Source organism: Martes martes, assembly GCF_963455335.1.
Source record: "Martes martes genome assembly, chromosome: 1".
NCBI lineage: Eukaryota > Metazoa > Chordata > Mammalia > Carnivora > Mustelidae > Martes > Martes martes.
Window position 1 is genome coordinate 137,857,986 of NC_137888.1, and position 21,644 is coordinate 137,879,629.

Genomic DNA, 21,644 nt, shown 5'->3' on the forward strand with positions numbered 1-21,644 from the left:
ATAAGAACTAAAACATTTTCATTATCACAGGAAGTCTTATTAGACAGCACTGCTCTAGAACAGTATTGTCAAATAGAACTACAACATGAGCCACATGTGTAATTTAAAATTTTCTAGGAGGCACATTAAAAAACAAAAATTCGGGGTGCCTAGGTGGCTCAGTCCATTAAGCGTCTGCCTTCGGCTCGGGTCAGGGTCCCAGGGTCCTGGGATTGATCCCCTGCATCAGGCTCCCTGCTCGGTGGGAAGCCTGCTTCTCCCTCTCCCTCTCCCCCTGCTTGTGTTCCCGCTCTTGCTGTGTCTCTCTGTCAAATAAATAAATAAAATCTTTTTAAAAATTAAAAAAAAAGGTGGTTACTTTTAATATATTTTTAGTCCAGTGTGTCTCAAATATTATTATTTCAAAATGTAATTAACAAAAAGTAGTGATGTATTTTATTTTTCTTTGCATTATCATTGAAATTTGGTATATATTTTACAGTTACAGCATATCTGAATAAGTAGCCACATTTCAAGTGTTCAGTAGCTACGTGGCCACCATATTGTACAACACAGTTCTGTACTTTTATTCCAGAATTTCTCAACTGGAACATATCAAAATGGAAGTGGAGCAGAGGGCTGTGTAGTTCAGGAACCACTGCTATAAGCGTTGGGACTGCAGGTGCTGTAGACATGACACTTCCAAGATGATAGACTTAATCTGTATATATTGGAGAAGTATTATAAGTTTTAGATGCATTTTAAAACACCAGTCTGGGGGCACCTGAGATGCCTCATCTCAGATGGCTTAGATGGCTCAGTTGTTAAGCATCTGCCTTCAGCTCAGGTTATGATCCCAGAGTCCTGGGATCAAGCCCCACCTCAGGCTCCCTGCTCAATGGGGAGCCTGCTTCTCCCTCTCCCACTCCCCCTACTTGTGTTCCCTCTCTCACCGTGTCTCTCTCTGTGTGTCAAATAAACAAATAAATAAATAAATAATCTTTAAAAAGAAATTAAAAAACACCAATCTGTGTTTAAGATAGTTTGTTACTACTAGTCTTTTTTAAAAGACACATTTGGACAGTATAAACCAACTCAGAGTGATAATGTTAGCTGCGTTAATTAACCCATTGCTCATAACTGTATAGATAGCTGACTGACTTAAGAGAACTAATAAAATATGATATTCTCACTGAGAGCCAAATAAAATTTAAAACGAGCACTAATTGAAAATAAATAACTTGGGACACCTGGGTGGCTCAGTTGGTTAAGCAGCTGCCTTCGGCTCAGGTCATGATCCCAGCGTCCTGGGATCGAGTCCCACATCGGGCTCCTTGCTTGGCGGGGAGCCTGCTTCTCCCTCTGCCTCTGCCTGTGCTCGCTCGCTCTCTCTCCCTCTCTTTCTCTGACAAATAAATAAATAAAATCTTTTAAAAAAATTAAAAAAAAAAAGAAAATAAATAACTTACAGGCATTGCCTGCTTTTGTGAGATATCTCTTCACTTCTACTTCTGAGTCCCTTCTGGTGGCACTATTTGGTGACTTCTCAGTTAACCTAAATTATATAACTATGTGATGACCATTCTTGGAAGGTCATCTTAAAATTTCTCAAAGTGACTCAGAGAAATTATATCTTGGTATTTGGGAAACGTGTCTACACACACTGTTTTATACTTGTGTTCTCTCTGTGTGAATTTTTTAAACTAAATTTCTTCATCTACCTTGAAGTAATGTTGTAACTACAAACCTATAATTTACTCTACTTTTAAGTTCTTCCTTCTGATAAACTTATCTATTCATATTGGGTCTAATTATAGCTCAGGGTGTCACCATGTATATTATTCATCTGAATGAGTGAGCTCGTCTGGCAACAAGGGGCTGTTGTTGCCAAAGCTTTATTGTCATCTGGTTTGAATACATTCTGTCTGTACCTCACTATCAACTTCAGGAGAGGTTAGGTGAAGAGGAACACGGGGCAGGAATGTTACACTCTGGCCCCTTGCCCTGCTTCTCATTATATTTCAGCACTTTGCAATAAACTTAGCTAACTATGATTTTATTTTTTCTTTTTTATTTCATCCTTTTTAAGTAAGATATCAAAACTAGGGATAAAACCGAACTCTTCTTTGTTCCCCTCTTTAGAGATATCCCACCACCCTACTCCTCTTTTCTCCTGTTCCCTGCACAACCACTGTCATGAATTTAGGCCTGTCTTTCTAGTTCATTTCTTCAAAGACTTTGACATAGATATATATACATAAACAATATAAAATATTATTTTATATTTCTAGTTTATAAATAAGATCACACCATACATATGCTGCAACTTGCTTTCCTCGTATAGCATTTTAGTAGACTTTTTGGGTGTACTTGTTCTTAATAGGAAAACTTGGCACATATGTAAGAACATATCTAACACATAAGTAAGTTATGAGATGTATAATAAAACCGGTAACTCCTGAATCCAACATACATACTGAAAAGTAGAGCATCACCAGAACTATTGAAGCTCCTGTATGCTACTCCTCCACCATCTGCTTCTTCCTAGGAAGCTACTCATTGGAGCTTTGTTCTCATTCATTTTCTTGCATGGGGTCAGATGTTCCCATGGACATATGTTCGTGTCCTCAATAAATTTTTTTTTGCTTGTTTTTAAACTTGGTGAAAATAGTATTATACTGTATATAATTCTTTAGGCTTTCTTTTTTATTCAATATGACACTTTTTAAGATTTATCCATGCTTATCAATATGTTTTCACTGTTGTGTTGTATTCCTTTGGGTGAGTTTATTCCTTTTTCTGTCAGTGGACATTTGTGTTGTTTCCAATTTTGCTATTAAAAGTAGTGTTTCCATGCACATCCTTGTATATGTCTTCTAGTACACATGTGTAAACATTTCTCTGGGGTATGTACATAGGAATGCAATTGAAATGTTATAATATAGGAGTGTATAGATTCAACTTACCTAGGTAAGTCCACATTCTTATCCAAAATGATTGAACACTCTTCAGCAACGTATAGCTTGTTTTTCCACATCCTCATCAGCACTTGGTCTTGTCACACATTTATCTTTGCCTAGATATTGTGTAAAATAATATTGAACTATAATTTTAAATTTCATTTCCCTGATTTAATGCAATTGGATATTTTTCTTACCCCTCATTGGCCATTCATGTTTCCTCTTTCTCAAAATGCCCATTTATTTCTTTTCTAAGGGATTGGTAATCTTTTTCCTATTGATTCATAGAAATTTGTATGCTCTGGACACTAAAATTTGGTCAGGTTTATGTGCTCCAAATATCTTTTCTCAGTTTGTGGCTTGTCAGTCTCTTTAGGCAACCTCTAAAACTTCTGACTTTTGCATTGACTGCTTAATCCATCCACAATAAAGGTTTGTCTATTGACATAGAAATCCAGTTTCTTTATTTGCCATATATAAAAACTGTTTTCTTGGCCCCATTATTTCTGACATAGATCAGATTCCTTTAAGTGTGTGGAAAAGTTTGAGGGATTTCTTTGAGTTTCCAAACACATTTTAGAATCAAATTGTCAAGTTTCATTTTTTTAAATAACTGTTAGACTTTTGATTGGAATTGCGTTGGATCAGTTTGGGGAAAATTGACATCTGTGGGATGCTGGATCTCCCTACTCATAAACTTGGTGTCTCCCTCCATTTATTTAATTCTCTTTGTATTTCAATAAATATAATTTCCTCCATTAAAATCTCTATGAAACTTATTCATAGGTTTTTTTGTTATTTTTAATACTACTATAAAAGATATTTAAAATATATTTTCTAATTTTGTTGGTGTGTTGAAATGCAGTGGATATTTCATATTGATTTTAATCTAGCCACTTTGTAAACTCTTTTATTAAGTTCCATAAATTGTGTATAGATTTTTCTGTACATAGATACTACAGATGCCCAGTTTTATTTTTTCCATCCCAATCTATATGCCTTTTGCTTTTTCCTTCCTTGTTGTGTCTTTCATACCTTGATGAATATGATTACTGCACTCTAGTGCAGTAATGATTAGAAATAGATATAGTGGGCATCCTTATCTTGTTCCTCAATTTTAAAGGGTATGCTTTTGGTATTTTGTCACTGAATATATTAGTTGCTGTGAGGTTTTTAGTGGATGCTCTTTATCAGGTTAAAGGAGTTTCCATCTATTCCAGTTTTGCTAAAAAAAATTTTTTTATCATGAATAGCTAATATTATTAAGCCTATTGAGTGCTTTTCCTACACCCATTGAGATTACCCATTTTTTTCAACTTTAATCTCTTAGGTAAATTACATTAATAATTTTCTATTATTAAATTATCCTTGCATTCCCAGAATATATCCCAACTTAGTTAAGATGCATGTTTTTTTGATACACTGCTTAACAATCAAGTTTTGTAGATATAAACTAATTTCAAAATAAGAAAGAATAGTAGCTAAATTTTTGTTGACAATAAAATCTTCCCCAAAGTGTTGCCCACTTTGCTACAGGGTGTGAGGGGAATTTATGGCTATTAGATGTAGGTATCAGCTTGATGTAGCAAAAAGAACACTGAAAAGCTAAATTATATCTCATTTTGCCCTTCTTTTCAATAGGGAGATTATAATTCAGTTGACTCATGTGGGCCTTATTTCCTCAGTGAGTTTGTCTGAGACTCAGGGACAGATGTTTACTACTAGTAGTCATGTGGCTTCACTTGCTTTCCTATTAATCCATCGTCATCAAACAAACATGTACTTACTAGGCCCTAAGACAAAGCAGAAATCTGTTCCTCAGGGACCTTCTATGGAGGGACAGAAAAGTAAACACTTTAAAAACAGTTATAGGGATGCCTGGCCGGCTGAGTTGGTAGAGCATGTGATTCTTCATCTTGGGGTTGTGAGGTCAAGCCCCACACTGGGCATAGATCTTACTCTAAAAAAATTTTTTAATTAAAAACATGGTTATAAAATGAAATGATACATTTTGTTTTCTATAGCCCACACTATTTGTGATACATGGGGATTGAGGGGGCAGAGATTCTTTGACTGGAAAGAGAGAAAAGAGGAAACTTGAGATGGGATATGATACTTGAGCTGAGTTTTATGGATGATGAACATTTACTGATCTCCATGAGCCTCATTTGTATTCTCAGTTGTTAACAAAGGAATTAGACTACTTTTTATCCAACTTTTTTTTTTCTCTAATGACCTTTCTGTCTTCAAAAATGTATCTCTTTCACCTTATGACTATGTCATCTTTTCAGGATCTCACAAATAATTTCATGCTTTATTAAATATTTGTGCTTCTACCTCTGGTCTTTGGCCCTAGGAATCTTTTGTTCAATAGGTACAGGGTTGTGAATGGCAAAACAGGATCTTCCTGGTTCTGTTTTATTAAGTAATACAAGCATCTTTTCTTTATAGAGTGTTGATGATATTGACAAATGAATCATCATATAGAATTACCCTATTTGTTATGTTTTTGTGGATTTGCTCAATTTATTGTTACCATAAATAGAATTTTTTAAGTTCCAGGGTTTACATAATCTCTAAGCACATTTGATTTGTATGTCTTATTTCAGTGCTGGACCCAAAGGAGACAACATTTATGAATGGAGGTCAACTATATTGGGACCCCCAGGATCTGTCTATGAAGGAGGGGTGTTCTTTCTTGACATTACCTTTTCACCAGACTATCCGTTTAAACCCCCTAAGGTCAGTATGAAGTATTCATCCATTTTTAGCAATATGTATTGTTGTATATGTATATACATATACATATTCTTAAATATACATATCTAGGAATGCATGTCTCTTCTGTTAACATAAGACAACTTCTCAGGGCTAATTATATGTGAAAGGAAACAATGTAAAAAATTACAGGCTATTTCCCTACCTCATCCCCTTACTCATATTTCATTGCTTTTTCTCATCCTTTCTCAGTGTCTCCTTTCTGTGGTTTATGTTGTAATATAACATAAAACAGCACATTATGGGTGGAACTAGGTGAGTGAGAATGGGTCTATGCCAGCCCTAGAACCCAGAAAAACAGACATAGCCTGAAGCTGGAGCCAGAGCCAAGCCCCAGAGCCAGACTAACTGCAGGGGGAGCCCCACTAAGGCAAGTCTCAGGGCACCAGCTATGGAGTTTTGATGCCTCCACAGTTCAGCTGCTCACAGGAAGTATACATGCACTAGAATGGAACGAATGGAACGTGTGACCTACAAAGACTTAAAAGTGATGCCAAGAACATTTTGTGAGAACGTATTTGTAATAGTTGATTAATATAAATGAACCATAGGGAAATTTACACTTACTTAAGACAAGACTATATACTTTAAGAATTCTTCACATTCCTTCCTACTGCGTATAAGTCAGTCATTTGATAAATTTAAATTTATTCTCTACTTTGGAAAGGAAAAGACCCTAAGGACACTGACTCTCTGCATTGGCCACCAGGAAGAAAATCTCATTTGACCCGACTTTAACCTCGCAGTGCAGAGGGAAATAAAACTTTCTTGAGTTGTAGGTTGGAATGGACAGTTTTAAAAAGCAAAAATAGGACCATACCTTTACCATGAATTTCTGTAATTCCCCTTCCTCCCTCTCACCCTCCCTCTCTTTTCTCACCTCCCTCTTCCTTTCTTCCTTCTTTTCCACTGATGCTTGGATATTGTTTTGTTACCAAAGCAAAAGTAATAACTATAATTTTACCAAAGAAAAAACCAAGGTGCAGAGAAACTAAGTAACTTTCCCAGCATTACATGGCAAGCAAATAGTAGTGTCAGTATTTGAACCCAGGACGTCTGACTTCAAAGCCTATGTTCCTTTCTACATTACATGATGTATTTTACCCAAGCTGACAGAGCTGGTGGCACTGGTGACCACCCATACCTGCAATAGGTTGATTTTCAGTGATGAAGCCATAGTACATCTAATATTTATTTTCTCCTTTTACTGGAAGGGAACCTTTTGTCTTTCATTCTGCTTGGGCTCAGTGCATAAATCACCTGGAGTACTTATTGCCCTGCCGGTGATGTGAGGACCTATCTCTGACAGCCTCTTCAGCAAAGGAAGTACAGAGTGGGGAAGGGGAGTGACAATTCAGATCAGGAAATTGTGCTGCTTGTGAGTTTAGTAGAGGCTGTTCTGTACATCTCGGAAGATGTGTGGGCTTCTCCAAGTTCTGCATGACAGAAACGTGTAGATTAAAGCTAGAAGGGGGAACCAATAGATTAGATAAAATAATTCAGTTTCCAAAAAGGTCCCAATGGACTGAAAGAATGGTCCAAAACAAGATGGAATTTAACAAAGCTAAATGTGTTCAGTGACAATCAGAAAGAAAGCATGATACATGATAGAAGAGACCTACTTTATTTTCATATAAATAAAATTTGTGGGCTTTTGGCTGACTAGAATTCTGTGGGAACTTAAGGTTCTTGAAGCCTTAAGGAGATATTTTTAGGACTATAATCCTCGGAACTCTGAACCAATCGCACCGTGTCTGGAGTGCTTCAGTCACTACTAAGTTCTTCATTTTAAGAACAAACAAGAATAAGTTGGGTAGAGAGTCATCTACATTCTTGAACTTCTTCACTGGGTGAAACACTACAGTGGATATCGGTTGTGTCAACTCATTTCTTTTCTAAAACACCCTACTAAGGCTTGACTGTTCCTTTCACAAATGAGGAAACTTCGATGAGGCTTAGACAGGTTTCCAATAATAGACAACCAAGGATTTACTCATTTCTGACTTCACAGACCATGTACTTCCACTGAATTAAAACAGTTAATGTGGAGATGTTCACTAGTAAAAATAGGGTGTAGGAGGAATGTGCTATCTGTCCTCAGATGTTTTAGGAACTATGGTGTGGGTTAGGATTTAGACCTTATTTTGGATGGCTGGATGGGACAAAAATAGAAGCAGGAGGGTGTCAGTTACAGGGAAGTAGATGTTAATTCTTATGAGGAAAATCTGACCCACAGCTGCATAGTCTGCTTTTGAATAGCTCTACTTCTGAGACAGTGGGCTTCATTTTACTCAGAGTAAATATTTGCCTATATTTCTGTTTAAAAAAAAAAAGAAAGCAGATTTAGTATCTGTCAAGAATAGTACCAGAAAAAAATAAGTTCCTCTACTAAATGAATTTGAATAAACAATCTCTTAAGATGAAGGAAAATCAAATTTTGGTAACTCAAATCACAATTTAAATGTACATTAATTAGAAACCTGTGGGAAGTTTTTGAAAGCAAATTATCGCCACCTAATTTATCAATTTTAGAAACCAGATTTTGTAGGCAGATATGCTGTTCTAAGTGGGGGGATGTTTGTGGGTGTCTTGAAAGCTGTTAACTAAAACAAAGGCATTTTTTATTAATACTTTTGAAGTACCATGTCTGTGCCTTTCTAATCTCTATTATTCTAAATAGGCTATATTTGGAATTACCCTTTTTTGGGGGGAGGGGGGTCTCTTTTGCCTTCATCCTTTCCATCAACCATAGTAGCTACATATTTTGATTAATGAAACATTTCTCAGTGCTCTGAAGAATGAACCCAGATAGCAGTAGGTGTTAGAATTATTGGTGAGCCCAGAGGTTCACCAATAAATCTGATTGGCTGTCTAATGGTTATCAGATATCCATATCATAAAATTAGTCTATAGCATAATGGGATCCATGAGATGACTTTGTCTAAACTCTTATACTTGGAATCCTTAGTGAGGATTTTAAATGCTCTCATGCTCAGATTAGATAATTCAATATATAAACCATTTAGCCACGTTTACCAGTTTAAAAATATCAACAAATAAACCTCTATGACTTAAAATGTGAAAAAAACCTCAGTTTGTTCTCATGGTCTATAATCCTGACCCCAAAATTATTCATGCCATTTTTTATAACTCTTCTGAGATTTTGTTCTCTGTGTTAAAATATACTGTATGCCTACACACAGATAATATACATAAATATTGAGCCATAGTCCCCCTGGTTTTAGAATTACTTTTTACCTAATATTCTATTTTCACCCAACACTCTTTATTTTCTAATAAACATATAACTGCATTAGAATAATTGAAGCTCCACAGTATTCCATTGTATAAATATACCAAATTTAATTTCCTGTTCTTGGACATAAGATTTACCAAGATTTTTGTTAAAATCAGTGATGTGATGAAGATCCTTTTAATTACATATTTTGTATACTTGCATAATTATTTCCTGAGACTAAATTTGTTTGCATGGAACTTTTGGGTAGATGGGTTTATACATATTTGTTGAGTTTTGTTAAAAGTTGACAAAGTGCCCTCCAGAAAAATTGCATCCATTGACATCATGGCCATCAACATAGTGATAGTACGGTACTTCCCTTCACTCTGCTCAGCTCTGAGGATTCGTAGTCCTTTTTAATCTTTGCCAACCCAGTAGATGAAAAGTAATATTTCATGGTTGCTTTAATTTTTATTGATTTGACTATCAATGAGATGTGGAAGGTTTCACATATACCATTTTCCCAATTATTTCTCTTTTTGTGAATAATATGAAAGTGTTTTTTCTTGAAAGTTATACACCAAATAAAATTAAGAAGCATACTTGAAAAAATAGAAGCAAAATAATGGAATTTGTTTTATTTCTATATTGTTTAAGTTCTATGTTATTTTTTCTACAAAAAGCACTTTGAAAATATGGTGACACCCTATGTCTCATATTTTGTGTCTCAGAGATTCTAATGACGTGCATACAAACTTAAGTCACGTTAGGTAACAGGTAGATCTTTATTTTTACAGTAGAAATGCATAGAGGTTGCCTATTCATAATTTAGCTTTTTCTGTCTCCCTGTAGATCTGGATATTTTATAAACAAATAAGTGAGAATTTTATTTAAGATTTTATCCATTTATTTGAGAGAAAGAGGGGGAGAAAGAAGAGAGATCATGTGCAGGAGCCGTGAGAGGGGTATAGAGAGAGGGAGAAGCAGGCTCCCTGCTGAGTGGAGAGCCCAATGCGGGGCTTAATCCCAGGACCCCGGGATCATGACAGCCAAGGCAGACATTTAACTGACTGAGCCACCCAGGTGCCCAATAAGTGGGCATTTTAAACAGATTTAAGCGTAGTTAGGTAGGAAAATGCAATATGTTTGTTATTTTAGTATTTCAGGCAACCCTTGTACAAGACAAACATACTCTCAGTGTTCATATCTATTACTGGAAAACATTATTATCTTTGGTAATGGTAAGATGGTAACTGCCAGTAGGTATTTTTCAAAAAAGAGTAACATTTGTGCCTAAAATGTTTAAAAATTTACATATATATGTTGAAGTATTTGTGTGAGAAAAAGAAATCTCTAATATTAATATCTAAAAGGTTTTTTAATATAGTTTGGTTTTTTTTACAAATTTTATCAAATATATTTAAAAATAAATCTTAAAGATCACTTCAGAATATATTTTATGGTTTATGGTTTTGTTTTATTTCTTTATAAAATCTAATCATGAATTACTTACTAATGAAATGTCATTAAATAGGAAACTGCTTTCAGACAATGAAATAAGTAATTTAGTTCCGTCAGATTTTCAAAATCTTTATTATCCTCATTAGATTTTAACCTTAAATTGACAGGCCAAGGCTAATAATGAACAAAGTTGTTCATTAGTTATAGTAAGAAGCAGTGATATTCAGCATTTAAAAGCCAGAGAGAGATCTTTAACTAAAGTTCAACAAGGAGTTCTACTTTTTATTTGAATTAGGTTGTTATTATTTACTTGTTTTTACTGTTGTTTATATTTCTGCTGTTGCTCAAAGACGAAAGTTGATGGCGTGTCTCAGGATTTTCAGAAAGAGCCGTGGTTTATGTGTGTAAATGCAGCTTCTCACTTATTTGCTCTGGCCTCGGGGTTGAGAGTATTCAGTTGTCCTGGAGTAACATGACTTGCTTTGTTTAACCTGAGATTATATGTTCATATGAGGCCTGGCTGTGGATTAAGTGCTTTCATACAGATTGAGTTGCCTTTTTGGCATCTCCAGTTTAACACCTAACAGTCACCTCAAAGTTAATTGGTCCAAAACCAAACTATTGATTGTGCAACCGCATCCTACTCCTGCCAAACCAGCTCCTCCAGGTTTCCTCTCTCAATGAATGAGAATTCCATTTTTCTAGTGGCTAAAGTTAAAAACTTGCACAGCCTAGCCAGACCCAGGTTCACTGGCTCAAGTTAAATATTCAAAATAAATCTAGACTCTAACCATTTCTCATTACCCTTCCCTAGTAACAAACACTCTGGCCCAAGTCTCCATTAGCGGCTCCCTTTCCCCAAATTATCGTGAAAGTCTCCTCTCTTGTCTTGCTGCTTCTGCCTTATCCCTTCTGCATGTACACCCCTATACCAAATAGTCCTTTTATAATGTAATATATGTTCATGATATGAACATTCATATGTTCATATATGAATGAACAGATATGTTCATTCTTTGCCTAAAGCTTTTCAGCGATTCCCTGCTCACTGAATAAAAACACACAAAACCCTGTTCACAGTATACTTTTCAAAATCACTGTCACTCTTGACTCAAGTACTCCAAGCGTGTTCCTTCCTCAGAGCCCTTCCATTTGCTCTTCCTTCTGCTTTCATTGTTTTCCTCTGCCTAAAATTCTCATAGCTCATTCCATTTTCCCCTTAGGGTGTCTGCTCAAACGTTACCTTTTCAGAGAAGCTCTGGTATGACAACTCCCAACCATCTTCTGCTCCCTGTGAAATTCCCCACCGCAACCACCATACTTGATTTTTCTCCATAGCATTTCTCCTTCCTGACATTATATATTTATTTGTCTAAGGGCTTATTATGTTTCCCTTTCTTCAGTTAGCTTGTAAACTCCATGAGTACAGGGACTTTTTCTATCTTGATGTCACTCCTAAATTCCTGGCACCTATAACAGTGCCTGGCGATTCAGTAGGCATTCAGTAAAAAGAGGTTGAATTAATTTAATCCGTACGACTTTGCCGTAAGGACAGTATTCACTACTACCATCACCCCCAGTTTTAGACTAGAAAACTGAGGCTCATGGAGGTTAAGTGGTCCATGGGTCACAAAGAAGCTAGTTAGCTAAACTGGAAACCAAACCCAGTTCTGAACTGGCCCTTTCATTCCCCAATTGTGGAGATGATTTAAATTGCTCATGTCCCTGGAAGAAGGAACACTTGTACTTAGATTTTACACTCTGATATACGTTAATTATATCAGATCATTCTCTAAACCAGGTTTATTGGAAGGGAGATGAAATTGATGATACAAAGAGGAAAGAATGTTAGGAGGAGATTTCAAGTGTCTATCTTTCAGTTTTGGCGAGAATCCTCTTTCCAAAGGCACCTGGCCCTTTTCTCCAGAGTATTCCTACTTCACAGACACTGAGGTATTTATTCAGTGTTGAACAGTAAATAACTGGTTTCTGGATTTTGTTAGCCCTAAGTGAAAGAGAGGTTACTTCCCATTTCACAGGTCATTCTCACACTTAATTACTGTCAAAACAGCCTTGTATCCTCAGTGTCATGACTGGGCTACAGTATTACTTGTATCTCATTAGTTAAGTTTTCTTTTTCAGTCCATTCTCCTTCGTAATAAAGCATTTTAAAATGCCCTGCTATAATTTAATGTTGTGTGAAATTTCAAAATGAATGGGATGAATAAAAATAGATCATAACAGTGGCCATTTTCTTCCTACTTTTAAAACAATACACATTGTATCCATTTGTGACTCCAACTACCACCCCCAACCATCACCAATTTAAAAATTACTAAGAAGAAGGTTTGGATTTTATTTGTTTGTTTTCAAGGCAAGGAATAGCAACTTTATTTGTTCTAAACCAAATTAAATATGCCAATAAGCTAAAAGGGAATCAGCCATTTGGGTGACAGGAAGTTCAATTTCATCATATTTTATGAGGATCCCTCTCTCTAGTTTTCTGTAGTCTAATGCAGTCCCACACTTCAGAGAAAGACCCTTAGTTTATCATTGTTTTCCCTGAAATGTTTATTGCCCAAGACATCTTAAGCTATTTGGGTTGGATCAACCTTTGGAGTTGGAGTTGATATGTAATCAGCCTCTCTGATGATCTACTCACACACCCCTATCAGAGTCTTGCTGTAGAAGAAGGGATCTCAAACAAGTATTTTGCAGTGTTCCTTCATACTCTGGAGTTCCTTTCTCTGTGACCTCACTCCAAGTGGGAGTTGGTATTTGTTGATATTACTGTCAGCATAACTAACTGAAAGGAATGGGCTGAACTAAATTCCTTCACAAAGGAAGTTTTTCTATTGGGGGGGGGTGCCCAGCGAACAAGGGAAATTAGAGTGAGACATTCAGGTGTTTAGAAATTGAGGAGCTTTCTTGCTGTCACAGCCAAGGGAAGACAGTAACTCACTTATCCGTGAGAGGTGAATTCTCCAAAGAAAGGTTTTCAGATTTAAACAAGTAATGCTCTCCCCTCACAAGGGTTTTCTGAAGAGAAAAAGATCAGATGTCTTCAAAATGAAATCTTCAGGATCCCAAACATCAAAGGGCAGGGATCCACTATTCCAGAAAACAGGGAATACTAGGAACTCTGAGAGAAACACCATGAGTTGCAGAAAGTTCGGGGACAGTAACGCCATGTTAAAGAAATAGTCTTGTAAAGAAAGAAACTTCTGCACAAATGAGTCAGAAGATGCTTCAAATTTGTAATTTTCTTAACCTTGTAGAAAAGAGCCCCTTGATGAGAACAGATTAAGACATAGAACAGACAGCTTGTGTTGATTAAGTGTCTGTAAATTTTAAAGCAAATTATTTTCTGTCATCCACTTAAGAAATGAGGTGGGGAAATGGTATTCTATATGTAAGAAAATATTATGATAGTCTCTACTTTATTTAGAGGTATTGTTTGTTCAGAGAGCTATATGTAATGCTGTTTTGTTCAAGGTTGCATAGAACTGGGAGGTCTGAGTTAATTTTTAAGACTACCAGCCAAGTATCAACTCCTTTATGGCAAATGATCAAGTTTCCTTGATTTTTTTTTCCATAGAGTTGGATCTGAATCTCTTGATAAGATAGCAGCCTCTTAGAGATTTGCTTAAACAGGTCCAAGGAAAAATTAGGCGGGGAGAAAGGAATGTTCTCAGTTCCCAGTTGGCCAAGATCATAGTCAGTATGTAATCATAGCTTGTCACTGAGTTAAGGGAAAGATATTATCAACTGGCCTTTGCAAGTATTATGCAGGTCTTCCCATGGAGAAAATGAGGAGGAACGAAGTCATACAAAAGTTCAAGATTATGAATAAAATAGACCTAGCATCAGATAGCTACACTAATTCAACAGGTATAACTATTCTAAGCAATTGGATACATTTATCTTACGGTTTCAGTATCTTAGCAGAAACTTGCCAAAGATTCCTGTAAGTTCTTATTAGTTGCTATTTAAAATGTCTATATTAAGTTTAATTTATAAAGCAAAGATTTATTGAGCCCTTACTGCTTTCTAGGCCTTGATATATAAAGATCAATAAGATACAGCCCCAGGGACCATGTAGACAAGGAGAACAGGCAGGGGCTAATACAAGTCCATGCTAGAAACAATGAAGACTGTGCTTCAGGGATAAAGACAAGGGGAATGGTATATGAATTCTTTTTTTTATTCCTTTATGCAGTAAATATGTGTGTGCTATGCACCATCCAGATACTGAACATACAGAAATGCCTCTTCTTGCAGAGTTTACATTCAATAAATGATAGAAAAAGTTTTCTCAGTTTCAGCATGATTGATATTTTGAACAAGATAATTCACTTGTGGAGGGAGATCCTTTGCAATGTAGGATGCATTGCTGCATCCCTGGCCTCTGCTCACTTGGTGCCAAGAATAGGCTTTCTCCTCCACTCTCAGCCCCCCAGTTTGTGACACACAGAAATGTCTCCAGATATTGTCAGATGTCCTCTGGAGACCCTCAGGAGATCACCCGTGGTTGAGAAACAGTGTTGTTTTTTTTTTTTAATTGAGTGTAGTTGACACACAATATTATGTTAGTTTCAGGTGTACAATATAGTAATTCAGCTTCTTTATACATGAGACTGTGTTCACCGCAAGTGTAGCTGCCATCTGTCACCATACAATGGTCTTACATTCCCTGTGCTGTGCCTTTATTCCCGTGGCTTATTCATTTCATAACTGGAAGACTGTATCTTGAACTCCCCTTCACCCATCTTGCCTATGTCTTACACCTCTTCCTTCTGCCATCCATCAGTTTGTTTTCTGTATCATAAGTCTGATTCTGCTTTTTGTTTGTTTGTTTGTTTAGAGAAGTCCTATTTTAGCAGTAGTATTGGTATCCACTGTTAACTAATTAGAGACATCTATGACAATTCTTCAGTTTCTACTCTGAGTAACCAAGACCAGAAAGGGTGGCGGGGACATGTTTCTTATGAGGAACCTACAGGACATTTGGGTGGGAAATGTTCATTAGGCCGCTTTACAGGTCTGGAATTCAAGTGAGTGATGTGAACTAAAGATACAGGTTTGGGGATTAAAACTCTAGAATAAATGACCTCACCCACAGAAATATGCAATTTTAAACCAAAACTGAGTTTTTGGAGCTAAAAATGTCCAGAGTGGGCTCCCCAAGGGAAAGACTGTTAATTGAATAGATTAACAAAACTCATATTTTCTCTTTTTCATTATGTGCTCGGTGTTCGGGGATTGGAGGTTATTCTCCATGCAAGAGTACATAATAAAGCCTCACAAAATACCCCATTCTTATTTTAAAAAGACTCATCTGTTAATAAATCATAAAAGCATGAACAATTATACCAAGTCAAATAAATTACTCTTCCCACAAGTGCCTAAATAAGGACTAAAATAAATCAAAATAATTACTCCTGCAAGGGAATGGATTAAATGACCTTCTTCCAGCTCTCCTTGAGCCTTTTGTTTCAGCTTCAAATTCTGCTGACGTTTTGGTGGTTATGGAGAGTTGTGTATTAGACATTACTGTATTTTTTTAATGCCTAGTATCTTGTGCTAACATTGTGCTGTAATTTTACATTCATTATCTCGCTTGATCCTCTCACTTTGAGAGATAGGTTTCATTATCAAGGAAACTGAAACTTTTAAGTACTGAGATTAGGATCACATAGCTAATAAGTGTCAGGGTCAGGATTAGAACTCCTGGCCTCCTGATTTCCATTTCAGCTGCCCCAGCCCTTTATAGTGAAGCGATCTTTGCTAAAAAATCAGCAATTGGTTTATCGCCAACAGCCATACTTTAGATGACCCCTTATATTCTTTTCTGTAATTGATGGGAAACATCCATTTTTCTTTGTTTTTGTGGAGAATTAGGTTAAATAAGGTTTTTTGCTTTGTCATCTGCAAAACTATAAATCTATGTATGTGTGGTATATTATATATTTTTATTTCTCCTACACATGGCCACTAATTTATTTTAAGCTCTTTAATTTATTTTAAGCTCTTTTTTAAGCTCTATATTTTTATTTCTCCTACACATGGCCACTAATTTATTTTAAGCTCTGTATAGATTATATAAAACAGTAGTTAATACAAGGAAATAATACATAAAGCAATATGTTTATTTCAAATTTTTGCAGCTGTTTTCTTCATTTCCACATTTATTCTTCCTTTCTCACTTTAAAACATCTCTCTTCCATAGTAGTTTGCTTTTAAAACCAACTGTTTTGTTTTTTAATTGAATTACACTTGACATTACAATATTAGTGTCAGGTGTACACCATAGTGATTCAACATTTATATATATTACAAAATGCTCACCATTAGTGTAGTCACCATCTGTCACCATACAAAGATACCACAGTGTTATTGACTATATTCTCTATGCTGTATCTTTCATCCCGCTGACTTATTTATGAGTGGAAGTTTGTACCTCTTAATCCCCTTTGCATATTTTGCCCATCTGCCCACTCTCCTCCCCTCTGGCAACCACCAGTTTTTTTCTGTATTTAAGAGTTCACTCATTAATTTGCTCTGTTTTTAAGATTTCACATATAAGTGATGTCATTTGGCAGTTGTCTTGCTCAGTCTAACTTATTTCACTTTACTGTAATACGCCATGTCCATTCACGTTGTCAAAAATGGCAAGATTTCATTCTTTTTAATGGCTGAGTAATATTCCATTATATATATGGAGATATATAGATATATATTTCTATGTCGATATATATCTCTCACATCTTCTTTATCCATTCATGTGTCGATGGGTTGACTCCATAACTTGGCTATTGTAAATAATGCTGCAGTAGACATAGTGGTGTATATATCTTTTTGAATTAGTGTTTTCATTTTCTTTGGATAAATACTTAGTAGTAGAATTACTGGGTCATATGGTATTTCTATTTTTAATTTTTTGAAGAACCTCCATACTGTTTCCAACAGTGGTTGCATCAGTTTTTATTTCCATCAAAAGTGTATGAACCTGAATTCCCTTTTCTCCACATCCTTGGCAACACATTTTTTTGTCTTTTTGTTAGAAGCCATTCTTACTGGTGTGATAGCTCATTCTGGTTTTGATGTGCATTTCCTGATGATGAGTGATGTCAAACATCCTTTCATGGGTCCATTAGCCATGTGTATGTCTTCTTTGAAAAAATGTCTATTCAGGTCCTCTGCCCATTTTTTAAATCAGGTCATTTGTTTTTTTGGTGTTGAGTTGTAGGAGTGAGTTCTTTATATATTTTGGGTATTAACCCTTTATTGAGTATATCATTTAAAAATATCTTCTCCCATTTCGTAGGCTTCTTTTTTTTTGTTTTGTTGATGGTTTCCTTCATGTGCAAAAGCTTTTTATTTTGGAATAGTCCCAGTATATAGTAATATATTTTTTTGAATAGTCCCAGTATATACTAATATATTTTTGCATTTGTTTCCCTTACTTTTGGAAGCATATCCATAAATAAGTTGCTAAGGCCAACATCCAAGAGCTTATTGCTTGTTTTCTTTTAGCATTTTTATGATTTCAGGTGTCACATTTAGGTCTTTAATCCATTCTGAGTTTATTTTTGTGTATGGTATAAGAAAGTGGCCCAGTTTCATTCTTTTGTATGTAGCTGTCCAGTTTTCCCAGCACCGTTTGTTGAAGAGACTTTCTTTTCCTCATTCTATATTCTTCCCTTCTTTGTTGTAGATTCGTTGGCTCTATAAGCATGGGTTTATTTCTGGGCTTTCTGTCTTCTTCCATTGATACATGTGTCTATTTTTATACCATAACATTTTGATTACTATAGCTTTGTAGTATATCTTAAAGTCTGGGATTGTGTTACCTTTTTTCTCAAGATTTCTTTGGCTGTTCAGGGACTTTTGTGGTTCCATATAAATTTTAGAATATTTTTCTAATCTATAAAAAATACTATTGGTATTTTTTGATAGGGATTGCATTGAATCTGTAGATTGCTTTGGGCAGTAGGGACATTTTAGCAGTATTCTTTTCAATCTACAGTCATGGTGTATCTTTTCCATTTATTTGTGTCATCTTCAGTTTCTTTTATCAGTGTCTTATTTTCAGAGTACAAGTTTTTCACCTTCTTGGTTAAACTTATTCTTAGGTATTTTATTTTTTTGATGCGATTATAAATGGGATTATTTTTCTTACTATCTCTGCTGCTTTGTTTTTAGTGTATAGAAATTAAACAGATTTCTGTGTATTAACTTTGTATTTTACTGAACTCATTTATTAGTTCTAATAGTTTTCTGGCAGAGTCCTTAGCGTTTTCTGTATATAGTATCATATATCATATATCATATATCAGTTTCTATATATAGTATCTGCGAATAGTGGCAGTTTTACTTCCTTAACAATATAGATGCTTTTTTTTTCTTTTCTTTTCTTTTTTTTGTCTGATGGCTATAGGTAGGACTTCCAGTACTATGTTGAATAAAAGTGGTAAGAGTGAACATCTTGTCTTGTTCCTACTCTTAGAGCTTTAATAAAGCTTTTTACCATTGAGTATGATGGTAGTTCTGGGTTTGTCATAGATGACCTTTATTATGTTGAGATATGTTCCCTCTATACTCATTTTCTTGAAAGTTTTTATCATGAATGGATGTTGAATTTTGTCAAATACTTTTTCTGCATCTAGTGAGATGACCATGTGATTTTTATCCTTCATTTTGTTAATGTGGTATATCACATTGATTGATTTGTGAATGTTGAAGCATCCTACATCCCTGGAATAAATCCCACTTAACCATGGTGAATGATCCTTTTAAGGTATTGTTGAATTTGGTTTGCTCATATTTTGTTGAGGATTTTTGTGTCTGTGTTCATCAGGAATCTTCATCTATAATTTTAAATTTTTTTGCACTGTATTTAGTGTTGGTATCAAAATAATACTGGCTTCATAGGATGGATTTGGAAACAGTCCTTCATCTTCTATTTTTTGGAATAGTTTGTGAGAGATAAGTATTAACTTTTTTTAAAGTATTTGATAAAATTCACCTGTGAATCCGTATGGTCCTGGGCTTTTGTTTTTATGATTATCAGTTCAATTTTGTCATTAGTTATCAGTCTGTTCAGATTTTCTATTTGTTTCTGATTTAGTCTTAGAAGATTGCATATTTCTAGGAATTTATGCATTTCTTCTAGTTCATCCAGTTGTTCGTGTGTGATTTTTTTTGTAGAAGTCTTTTATAATCCTGTGTATTTCTGTGGTGTTGGTTATAATTTCTCTTTTATTTCTCACTTTGAGTTCTCTCTTTTTTTCTTTGATTAATCTGGTTAAAGGTTTATTCATTTATCTTTTCAAAGAACTTGCTCTTAGTTTCATTGATCTTTTCTATTGTTTTTTATTCTATTTCATTTATCTCTGATTTGATCTTTATTATTTCCTTCTACTAACTTTGAGCTTTGTTGTTCTTTTACAAATTCCTTTGCATGTAAGGTTAGATTTTTTTAATTGAGATTTTTCTTCTTCAAGGTAGGCCTATATCACTCTAAACTTCCCTCTTCCAGACTATTTATTTTTAAAGATTTTATTTATTTATCTATTTATTTGAGAGGGGGCAAAGGGAGAGGGAGAAGCAGACCCCCTGTTGTGCATGGAGCCTGACACAGGGCTTGATCATGACCTGAGATCATGACCTGAGCCAAAGCCAGAAACTTAACCAACTGAGCCACATAGGCACCTCCAGACTATTTTATTTTTAAATAGTTTTAAATAGGTGTTCTATAAATACACACACACACAGAGTAAAAAATTCAAACAGTACAAAAGATATACAGTAAAATTAAGTCTTCCTTCTTGTTGCCTGACATTTTAATTCCCCTCCAAAACCATTCTTTTTTCTACAGTTGCTCTTTTCATTTATCGTCTTCAAGATTGTCCTGTATTTGTATATGTAGATCAGCTTCATTATAATTATATAGTATTTTATTGGATGAATATAACATAATCATTGAACCAGCCTCTGACAATGGATATATAGGTGATTTCCAATCTTTTGCCATCATAAGTAGTGCTTCACTGAGAATATTTGTAGATACTGTCTTTGTGAATTTGTGTGATGGGTAATTTCCGAGAACTGGATTGCTAGGAAAAAAGACTATATGCCTCTTCAGTTTTAATAGGTTTTTCCCAGCTCTGTTTTCAAAGAAGTTGTACCAAGTTGTACTCCAAACTTACATGTATGTACCTGCCTTTTTCCAGTTTCCTCACCAGTGCTATGTGGCATACCAAATATTTGACTTTTAACAATCTAATAGGAAAGAGTGTTTAACTATATGCATTTGTCTTATTATGAGTAAGAATAACACCTTTTCATGTATCTGAAGGTTAGCCTTTTTCTTATTAAAAAAGAAACATTATAGTTACCTATGCTTTTTCTACTTTCCTACCATGGAACTTTTGATGACACTAAACTCTGGAATTTAGCACCTATACCTATATAAAGAGGATGTTTAACAGTCTCCAACATTGCCCTAATTTTGTACTGTCAGTGATTGGCCACTGCCCATTTAAAATCTTTAGTGACTTCCCACTGCACCTAGAGTAAAATCCAAACTTCTCATGGCCTACAAAGCCCTCATGGTCTCTCCACCAGGCTCACCACACTGCAACTCTCTTTGGTGTCCTTTTTATCTTCAGGACCTTAGGATTTTTCCGATCCCTTTGCCTGGGGGGCAAATTCTTCATGTGGCCAACACCTCGTTCTTTAGAGCTCATCTTTAATATTATCTAATGAGAGTTGTATTTTCTGACCACCTTATATAGATAGTTCCATACTGGTTGTTTTCTATCACATCAGATCATTTCTTTGATGAAACTTTTCAGTCTGACATTTTTACTTTTTGTTAGTTGGTTTATTTTCTACCTACCACACTAGACTCTAAGCTCTATGAGAACAAAGATCTTGTAGAACCTAACAAATAGTAGGTTTGATGAAGCAAGTGAATATACATTAATTTTGTCATATTTTTAATACTTCCAAAATCTTGTTTCTTCTTTTTTGGTTTTTCATATTGAAAAGTTCAAAATGAGCGAGAGAAAGACTCTGTGTGTGTGTGTGTGTGTGTGTGTGTGCACGTGTATGTGCACACATGCTCTCATTCACTCCCACAGAATTAGATATACCTAGAGGGTAGGGTCATTCTTTTAAAGATTTATTTATTTATTTTTTTAGAGCGAGAGAACGAACAGGGA

General features: G+C 35.3%; 1 protein-coding gene across 1 annotated transcript in view; it reads left to right on the top strand.

Moving 5' to 3' along the window:
• LOC308345791 (ubiquitin-conjugating enzyme E2 E2-like) overlaps positions 1 to 21,644 on the top strand; it is a gene marked incomplete at its 5' end in the record, with an annotated part of 110,785 nt that overhangs the window by 23,731 nt on the left and 65,410 nt on the right. The window contains one exon of the mRNA XM_080808283.1: positions 5,549 to 5,681. Coding sequence (XP_080664409.1) covers positions 5,549 to 5,681 — 133 coding nt within the window. The remainder of the gene's footprint in view (positions 1 to 5,548; positions 5,682 to 21,644) is intronic.